General features: G+C 51.6%; 1 protein-coding gene across 1 annotated transcript; it reads right to left on the bottom strand.

Moving 5' to 3' along the window:
• Positions 1-313: 313 nt before the first annotated feature.
• LOC108863729 (uncharacterized) lies at positions 314-1074 on the bottom strand. The gene is made up of 2 exons (XM_029110571.1): positions 674-1074; positions 314-608 (listed from the first exon to the last, which is right to left on the bottom strand). Exons 1-2 carry the CDS (start codon positions 1072-1074, stop codon positions 314-316), a joined length of 696 nt encoding a protein of 231 aa, XP_028966404.1.
• Between the last annotated feature and the right edge of the window lie 8195 nt (positions 1075-9269).

The following is a 9269-nucleotide window of genomic DNA, read 5'->3' as shown; positions in this document are numbered from 1 at the left end:
GGATTCGCTAACCCTCTCCTTAATCTACCCGCTAAATTAGCGGGCAATCTTCACGGAGCCACCGCGAAATCGGCAACCCTGTAGCAGACTACCCGTTAAGAAAAACACGAAGATTCTTTAGTCGAGCCGACAGCCGACTACGAAATCAGACACGAGTTCGCTCAATGACCATGACTACCTTACGACCTCGTAAGGTAGACTTTAGAGCTCGTCACGCCCGTAGGCTCACTCGTGAATATCGTATATGTTTCTCTTAGAAACGAGGTATTTACATGGAGAATTACATAGGTCATAATATAGGTACTTTAAAGTATTAATCGGTATATAAGTTGTGAGCGACCCGGCTCGCATATTGTATCAAAGAGAGCTCCTGGGCTTCATATTGATCCGTCAGACGGATCAGTCGTTCGTTCAGAACTCGATACTTCTTCCGAACAGGCTTCGGAGCTCTGCCCATATCGAGTAGCAAGCGTTGAGCTTTATTGCCGTGCTCTTCTTTCTGAAGGTGCGACACGATCTCGAAGAGGTTAACGTGTCGTTTCCCGACGCGACCATTGAGGGCGTGATGCCAATCCTCGATATGGTTTGTTGTACGCGCTCCGAAGTTCCTGTAATGGTTCCAGAGAACACGCGGGAAAACCGCTCGTTCTCCAACCACGTGCTTATGGAGTACGTTTTGAAGCGATCGAGAGCTTGGAAGGCTGGATGGTCTGCACTCGGAGAGTCGCCGTCTATCTGCAGCCAAGCTTCATCGATCTCCTCAGAGCACCAAACTGAGGCTGCCACGCATTTGAGGAATCTGTTCACAGCTCGATCCCCATAGTAAGGCTGTAAACCGAGCTCCTGTGCTTTCCTCCACAAAGCCTGACAGAAGTGAAAGTCACAGCCTTTCACTCCTGCTCCGGGGAAACTCTCTTGGATGGCGTTGAGGCAAGCCACTTCGAAGTCCAATTGCACCGTTGTGGGTTGGAAAACTTTCCCCACAGAGAGGGCATACTCTTTGAGCATGGCGAAGACTCGGTTGTAGGTAGCCTTGGACTTGTCCGGGAGTAAGAAATAGACCAAGGCTTGCATCTGTCCCTTGTAAAAGGCGTGAATGGAGTATAATTGGAGAAACAGCCTCGGAACCACCCGGAAAGTTCCATCCATGTATATGGAGCGAGCCTCGATTAGGATCCTCATCGATTCATGCGAAGCGAAGCCGGGGATACGATCTGACGAGCCTTGATCAAAAAGCAAGGTTTTCCCCCATTGATCTTCGAGGCAGATTTCCGAGCGAGATGAGGGCAACGGAGGGCGGATTCGAGCCCGCTCCCGTTGGAGAGCGCTTCGAATACCGTCGAACGTCGGCAACGCTGCACCGATCCCCTCAGGGTCATGTGAGGATTGTGCTCCCGAGACTGCGCTCGCCAGCACCTCATCGTACACTCTCTTGCAAGTTTTCTCAGGCTGGTGCAAGGCTGCCATTTTCATGGCGAGCCTTGTATCTCGCTTGAGGCGATCTTGACGCTCTTCAGAGTGATTGTGTTCCCCGGATTGACGTACCAGCACCGGTTCGACGTCCTTCAGAAACAGAGACGAATCGAATGAGTCAACGATAACTATGAGCGAGTGGAATTCCCTCCGACGCTGATGTCAATGGAATGAAAACGAATAACCCTAACCTTTACGATCACAATCCTCGCCGGACAACTCTCAGTTTTCTTCCTGATACATCGACAGAAGTGTTTCTGTTCTCACTCCTTGTCAACCTCGTACATGAAGTCGTTGACTCGGAAGAGCGGATTTCTCCATGCTGACGGAATTTCTCGAACGACTGTATCCATCTCTACTTCGCACGATGGGTCTGGATCGGAGCTGTTATCGGGAAAAACTCGAGGGAGAAACAATCCACAAGATTCGATCGGGAACTTCTCCTGGCTTTATTGCTAAGCTCTAATGGTCGCCGAGAACGCTGCTATGTTTTGGTTCTGAAGACACGGTTGAAGTTTGGAACCACGGCACTTCACCCGCGAACGTGACTTCCCTTCGCTGAGAACAACAAGGGAATTTTTTTCCCTCGCGGCGCCTGCTTCCCATGCGCGTCAGCGCACTTCCTCCCCGAATTGCGCAGGGAAGTAAACCTAGACCTCCGCATGCGATTATCCTGTTTCAGTCTCTAGATTTCAGAATCCAGGATCCATATTCGATGCTCTGGGATTCTGCGTTCTGATCGGCTCCCGAAGGGAAAATATAACTTGATTCCGGAGAGGATCGTTCATGGAATAGCCGAAGCCTATGATGTTGATTCAGACTACCCATGAACCCCCCTCCGCCAACCCAGCAGGACTGATTGGGAGAGGGTCAGAGAGTCCGGCTGTCGGGCCTATGGGTGTCGGGCCAATGGGCTGTAACCTTAAGTCGATCGCCAGTCACTGCCACGGTCTCTCGGGCCAGTCAGTTGTTGTGATTGGTTCGACGGATGGTTTCGCCGTTTTGTCGTGATTGATGACAAGGAAATTGAACCCCAATTCCGCAATATCATGCGTCGTGAAAACAGCAACAGGCCAGGTCCTCAGCCGACCCATCAGGAAACTATGAACCCCCTGTTGATAACGGTGGTCTCCGGGAGCCGCAGGACCCGGGGGACCTGGTCCCGGGGGATACTGGCCGCCCGGCGATCGGCGTGAGCGACCTGCCGCAGAGCACACAGTAACTGCTCTGCGTGCCAGGGCGGCAGGACGACACAAAAAAGTCGTCGGGCTGGCACCAGGTTGCCCTCGGCGACCGGATCACACTCGCCGTACAGCGCCCGAGACGCCCTGCGGTACGGGCTTTGCTCAACAATGACCAAGCTGTCCCAGACTGTTCGGGACACTCGCTCAATTACAGCGTACGTTTGGGACTCTAACCCGGGGGTATCTTCGATCAACTAAAAGCAAACAAATTGCATATTCAGTAAAACAATGACGCCGAAAAGTCCTCAAGAAGAAGGAGGCGCGCGAGACATCGCCGCCGTGAACTCGGTGGGTGGGGCATATGTCAAACTTTACAGCGCCAAGGCCCGTGACTCACACCGTGACAAACGGACATGGTCCGTTGCGCAAGCTACCCATGACAGAAGTACAGACTATCAGAAACCGCACGAGCTCAGGGGAGATTTTGAGGCGACTAGGTTGGGTGACTACCAAGAAACCATTATCATCTGTGTTCCCGGGGAACGGAGGTTCCCATATTCTTTATTTGTAGTGTGACCCATGTACCAATGCCGATACGATTCATAAAAGTGGTTCAATAAAATACTCAGGGAGACGGGAGCCTTGCGCAGAGGTTGGCCGGCGGCATCGGTCTCCAGCGGACGCACTCTCAGCGGCCAGCTGTGGAGTGGTGCGCGGGGCTGTAGAAGACAGCTGTGCAGACAATATGACAGCCGGTGCCCTAGCGGCAGTGAGTGGAGCCTGTCAGTAGCAAGAAACTCTCAGCCCACGGCGGTCACGTCCGATCCGTGGCGAGTGTAAGATAGCCTCTGGGGTTCCAATCCCAACATCATCTTTCTTGCGAAGTTTGGCTAGGCCGACGTCACTACGTCCGCCCAGTGCTAGTCAATCAGCGCACCCGTCTCCAGGAGAAGTTCAGTGATTGAGTGGTGTATTCATTGGGCTCTCCGAATCGGTATGCCACACCCTCATTTTCTCTTGCCAGTGACCGATTCTCATAGATGCTTGTCTATTGCCATTGGGCCCCAGCAACCTTACAAGAGCTAAATGATCGGTTCGCAAAGTGAACTTTCGGCCCCACAGAAGAACATGCCATTTTTCGATTGCATAAATAGGTGTATGCGTATGAAATGAGACAAATTTTGCTGAAAATTCGAGATAATGATTTTTTATCAGGAAAATTGATCTCATTCGATGTCGTTCCTCATACACAACGCCCACCTCACCGGCAATCATTGAATTCCGCGCGAATAATATTTTTGACCTTTCGAGGCGGAGAAATTGGTCACCAAAATTCGAACATTATCGTAAGTCTCGAACCTCTGCCCCGATAGTGCTAGACCCATTGCTGCGAGAACATGGTTGTCGGACGGGCATTTCATGAGCCTCCGTCGCAGTTTCCGTGAGGTGTAGACGAAAAATCAGCGTTTCCCGCAAATGAGCATTTTTCGGGTCAAAATCGGACATTATCATGAGTCGGAAATTTTTCAGACAGCGATGCGCGAATCAACTGCCTATCGGATATTCTGGCCCGATGATTGGTTCAAGAGATAGGGTATGTGAACTGTCTCCGCGTTCGCCGCGGCGGCGGCAGCGCGGGCTTTTCAAATTGTCTCATTTCATATGCATAGACCTGGGCATGCCAGGGCTTCCTTTTTTCCCTATAGCATACCTTCTTTGTGTTTCGGTCAAAGATGCCGATGAGAACGCCACTGGGAGTTCTTTGTCCGCGTGCTTCTGCAGAAAAACACTTCCGACGCCTATGTCGGACGCATCACATGCTACGATAATTTCTTAAACCGGGTCGAAGATTGCTAAGGGTTGCGCTTCTAGGATTCGCTCTTTGATTCGTCCGAACGCCGCTCGTTGTTCGTCCCCCTTGTCGAGGCTTCGTTCGCGTTATAAGATTCAAACGCGCACCGGGCCAGCATCCGTCGCAGATTGGCCACAAACTCCACGACTGACTCCCCTGGGAGTTGTCTCCGATTGCGGCATTCATACCTTGTAGCTGTACGGCCTTTTTGTCCGAGAAGCGCACTGTCAGTCGTACAAGCATTTTTTCGTAATTGCTTGGTTGTGGCTGACCCTCCTGAACGATGAACGATGAGGTTCACCGATTGCTCGCGAACCGCACGGTACTGCGCCTGTCCCTCGACTCCCAGACAGCACAGTAGAGGAGCAGCTTTCCTTTCGTCTTCCACGACGTCTCCATGTAGTTTCCGAAGACTCCAAACCGTTCTTCCCATGGAACTGCGGGCTCGCCGGGTGCCGGTAGAAACTGTGGTGGCGATGGAATATTTGCCATGATTTTTCCACTCGCACAGCAACTCAGAGTTCTGATTCACGAATCTGAGTTCCTTTGACTCCCTCTGCGGTTCAGGCTTGCCCTGAGAGTTTTTGAGCACCGAAATCTCAACGGTAGTCGACTGCGCCAATCGTAGTGGCCTCACGGAAAACACGTATGATCTCGGCCGTGTGCCGCTCGGGACTGGAGTTTATTAGACCAGTGTTTCCCAAACTGGGTTCCGTGGCGGTTTGCGCGGAACCCTAAAGTCTGCCTGCGGAACCCCTGCGGAACCCCTGCGGAACCCCTACGGAACCCCGTCGGAGCCCCTAGGGGTTCCGTGGAAGAAAAAGTTTGGGAACCACTGTATTAGACAACGGCTCTGCCGCCTTACCGGCAGAGGGCACGTCCGTCGGTGGACCGCGCCGAGACTAAACTCTAATACCTAATACACTACAGTTTGGCCCTTCTTAATCAACCAGGACTTTCCGAATATGTAGCCTCTGTGGCTAGCGGATCCGGATCAGGAGCCCAGGCTCAGGATGAACTGAAGGATTGGGAAAATGAATAACCCAGAACCGAAAGAGTAAACGCTCAGATATGCCTGCCCCTCCCGTATCCCACTTCTGAGACCAAATGCCCAAATGCTCGTTTGGTAGAACAATGACAACACAGTTTAAGACGTTGGTAGTCCAGGTCCACTCAGAACAAAACTATTTAGAATGAATTTTGGAACTGCTCGTTTTCTCACTTTTTTTCTATTGCCGCGCCGTCTCGTTCGGCGCTCTGGTGACTCGAGACACCTAATGTGTCTCCTAGCGCGCTATGGATTTCTCTGTAGTGATCGACGGCTGAAGCGGCGACGCCTCGAGAGGGTAATCCGAGTGGATCTGCGAATTATCGGATCACTTTTCATGGAGGTTGATTTCGCACCCAAAATCTGATAATTTGACTGATGGAATTATTCTTGTCCCACTGATGAGGCCCGATCCGATACCCGGTCCGCCACAGTTTGTCTTGTTCACGAGTGTGCTTCGATCCGGCTCGATGGGAATCGGAAGAAATGAAAAGACGAACTCCGGTGCTCCGTCCCGCCCCAAAATACACGCGGGAATGAGGTAAATATCCTAATTGGAGAGCAGTCTTGAGGATACGAGCAGTCTTTGATAGAGGAGCAGCTTTTAGGGGCCTGAAAAAAATTGAGGGGCAGCCTCGAACATACGAGCGGTTCCCTATAGACGAGCACTCTCCAACAGACGAGCGGTCCGCATCACACGGGCAGCCTCCCTTTTCGACGGGACGTCTCTCGTTGACGAGCGGCTCCCGACTGGATTGGAAATTCGTTTGTTCTTGAGAGGGAGAACGCCATGTTCCTTCTTCGTGGACGAAGTACCGCGCCCTGCGACAAGCGCTTGACATTGAGTGCTGGGCTTCGGAAGTATGTGCACAATGCACATCGACACCAAGAGATTACTCCGCGGCCAGAGAAAACATTGTGATTTCGAAGACTGCGTCTGAAACCGCCAACAAGAATGTTCCTCAACTCAGGTCAGTCGAAGCTCGAACTGCAAAAATCAGTTATGGAGCTGGATCCCCGAAGTGATTCCACCGACGGCATGGCAGTCCTTCGGCATATGAGGATGAGAATCTAAGCCTCGAACCTGAACCAATGAGTTTCGGTCGCCTGAGTGAGTCAGATCCCGTGCCCATCAACGAGGATGCCTCCGCACCCGGTCCGTCTTGCTTCGACGTTGCTGCCGGTCTCACTCTAACTCAAAAACATACAATTCGCCGAAGAAAACTCGAAGAACGTTGCGGCCAGTGGGTTTGGCAGCGCCCGAGCCCAGTTCAACCATGGGTGTAGCAAAGAAAAACCGGTCGATACGAACTCCACAAGGGAAAAAGTAGCAGGAGGTGCTTGACAAAGAATTTCACGAGATGGTGTTGAAATTCGTCTCCGAGCGGTGGTCGAAGCAATTACGAGTTACTCGAACAATTATCCGCGGATATGTCCAGAGCCGTCGCTCTGACAGATCCAGTGCAAGTTCCGATTGGCTTCAAATGTTTGTGGCGAGACGTGAGCTGTCGAAGAGGCGTCCGACGACGCGACAGTGTGTCAGGAAGCGCCTCAGAAATGCAAGAAGGCTGTGGTCGCCACCTACGTCGCTCAACTTTCAGGGATCAGAGGATTCATGCCGGCTTGTATGCCGTTGACGAGACGGTGGTCTTCCTTGACCAATGAATCCGCTCCACGGTATCTGAGTGAGACCGGGGCGAGAGAAGTTCCGGTTTTGACGACTGGACACGACAAGACTCGTATCCTGCTCATGCTAAGCGCCCGCGCGGACGGCTTCAAATGTAAGTCATTCGTTCTGTTGGATCGGAAACGGGTTCACAAGAGTATCGTTCAACCATGACTCGAAGTTACGTAGGATTGGCACAACATGGATGAACGATGAAACAACGAATCTCTATCCCCGGGAAAATTTCGGACCATCCCTTTCGGACGACAACTGCTCGTTTGGGATAGCTTCCGTGCCCAAATAAGCCAGGACGCTGCGGAACTCCTAAGAAGCTTGGATCTCGAGATTCTCGACACAGCGGTAGTGCCGGGCGGATGCACGGAATTCGTCCGAGCTCCAGATGTGTGATGGAACTCTCCTTTCGGAGCGAAAAGAGATCGAGGATCTAGTTTCTCAAACACGAATACGGGGAGCTCTCCGCAAAAAGCGAGCCAGCGCATAGAGCGACGGTTCGTAGGGAGTATTCCGGATCACTAGACTCTTGGATTTGTCACGGAGCCCGATACTGAATTCAACTCGCGACCTCTCTGCCTCGTCTGCGGAAGGTGTTTGTTGAATGATACGAAAGAAGCATCGACGCTTGCCAGGCATTTTCATTTGAGAAACACTCCCAGGGGAGTGCTGAACATGTAACACGCCGAACATGTAACGAGCCGGATTCGTGCGGGCCGTGCAACCACATGCTTCGAAAATTAGGGTGTTGAAACTGATCATGGATGAGTTATTGGAATCGGAGAACATCAGTCCAATCACTTATCTATAATCAGTTCGGCTTCGATGTGCCGAAGATACCCTCTTTGAGTATCGCGCAGACGTTGTTCCCGATTTTGTTCCGGTGATGCTTGCCGTGAAACCTCGTTTCTCAGCAGGCGAAATGTACCACTAATCAAGATGGTGGCTTGGCGCCAAATTCGAACTGAGCGATCAGAAAACATAGGCTCTTGAAAATATCTGTCTCCGGCAGATCCAATATTCGTCAATAATTGTTCTTAGTGAATACGCAAGCAAGGACGGGAGCCGGTGGCAGCTCTATATATAAAAAGGATCTACGGAGGGCTTCTTATCAGATCGCATCATCGATAGTCAAGATCACGAAGCCGTTCAGTCAGGCAGGAAGTTCATCAAGCCGTGCCTAATCACCGCCTCCGAGATACTCCTCAGCGAAGCTCAGACAGAGAAAATGAGAGACAGAGAGCGTCCCTCCGTAAACGCAAAGCAGTGAGCGCAGATCAGTCAGTATGCCCGCGGATGTGGTGAGTCAGATTTTGCGAATGATCGGGGACACCGCTTACTTCTTACAGCAGCTCGTCGAGTCCACGGAGAATTATCAATGATACTCGGCAGATAGCTCTGAATTCGCGACTCTTCGGATCCCTTCATGAAGGCATGGGCTCGGTTTTCGAGAAACCACTCCACCAAGCTGAAGTAAGATGGTTATCGGGGTGTTGAGTGCCTCATCGGATGAGGAAGCTCCCAAAGATAAATCTAGTAATCATGCACACCGGTTGCAAATCGACGCGGATATGACCAAATACCAGATACTCTGACTCCTAATCAAGAGCGAGTGCCGCATCCTCAGCGAGACTGTCTTGAGGAGCCTGCTCCTGTTTTCTGCGACATATACTTGTGTGAGAACACCTCCCATCGATCTCAGCCATTAAGACTCGATTAATATCAAGAGTGAAGGTACGAACAGCCCGCCGCCCAGGAAGACCCGAACATCGTCAAGCTCGTTCAATTTCTCGATCAGACTGGAGGCAGCCCTATGTGGGTGTCCGGATCGACTAGACTTTCGAAAACGAAAGAGAGTCGTCGTTGAAATAAGAGAGACTATCGCGACCTCTAAATTTTCCTCCAGTTTCACATGCAGATGACTATCAGGCGACAGACCCATTTCACAGGCATCCGACGCGCCCCATAGCGATCGATTCGCTCTGCCTTCCGTTCTCATTCCATCTCGGTGAGAGGGGAAAGAACGGAAGATCC

The sequence above is a fragment of the Galendromus occidentalis genome, unplaced genomic scaffold (genome assembly GCF_000255335.2).
Source record: "Galendromus occidentalis unplaced genomic scaffold, Mocc_1.1 scf7180000076787, whole genome shotgun sequence".
Taxonomy (NCBI): Eukaryota; Metazoa; Arthropoda; class Arachnida; order Mesostigmata; family Phytoseiidae; genus Galendromus; species Galendromus occidentalis.
The sequence above is the reverse complement of the archived record's forward strand: the minus strand, read 5'-3'. Positions and strand labels throughout refer to the sequence as shown.

What these genes read in the sequence shown, in the direction of transcription:
- LOC108863729 (XM_029110571.1), bottom strand. Translation starts at nt 1,074, where the DNA reads ATGCAAGCCTTGGTCTATTTCTTACTCCCGGACAAGTCCAAGGCTACC. An exon ending in GCTCTCGATCGCTTCAAAAC is followed by an intron (nt 609 to 673) that starts GTACTCCATAAG and finishes GAACCATTACAG; the next exon opens with GAACTTCGGAGCGCGTACAA.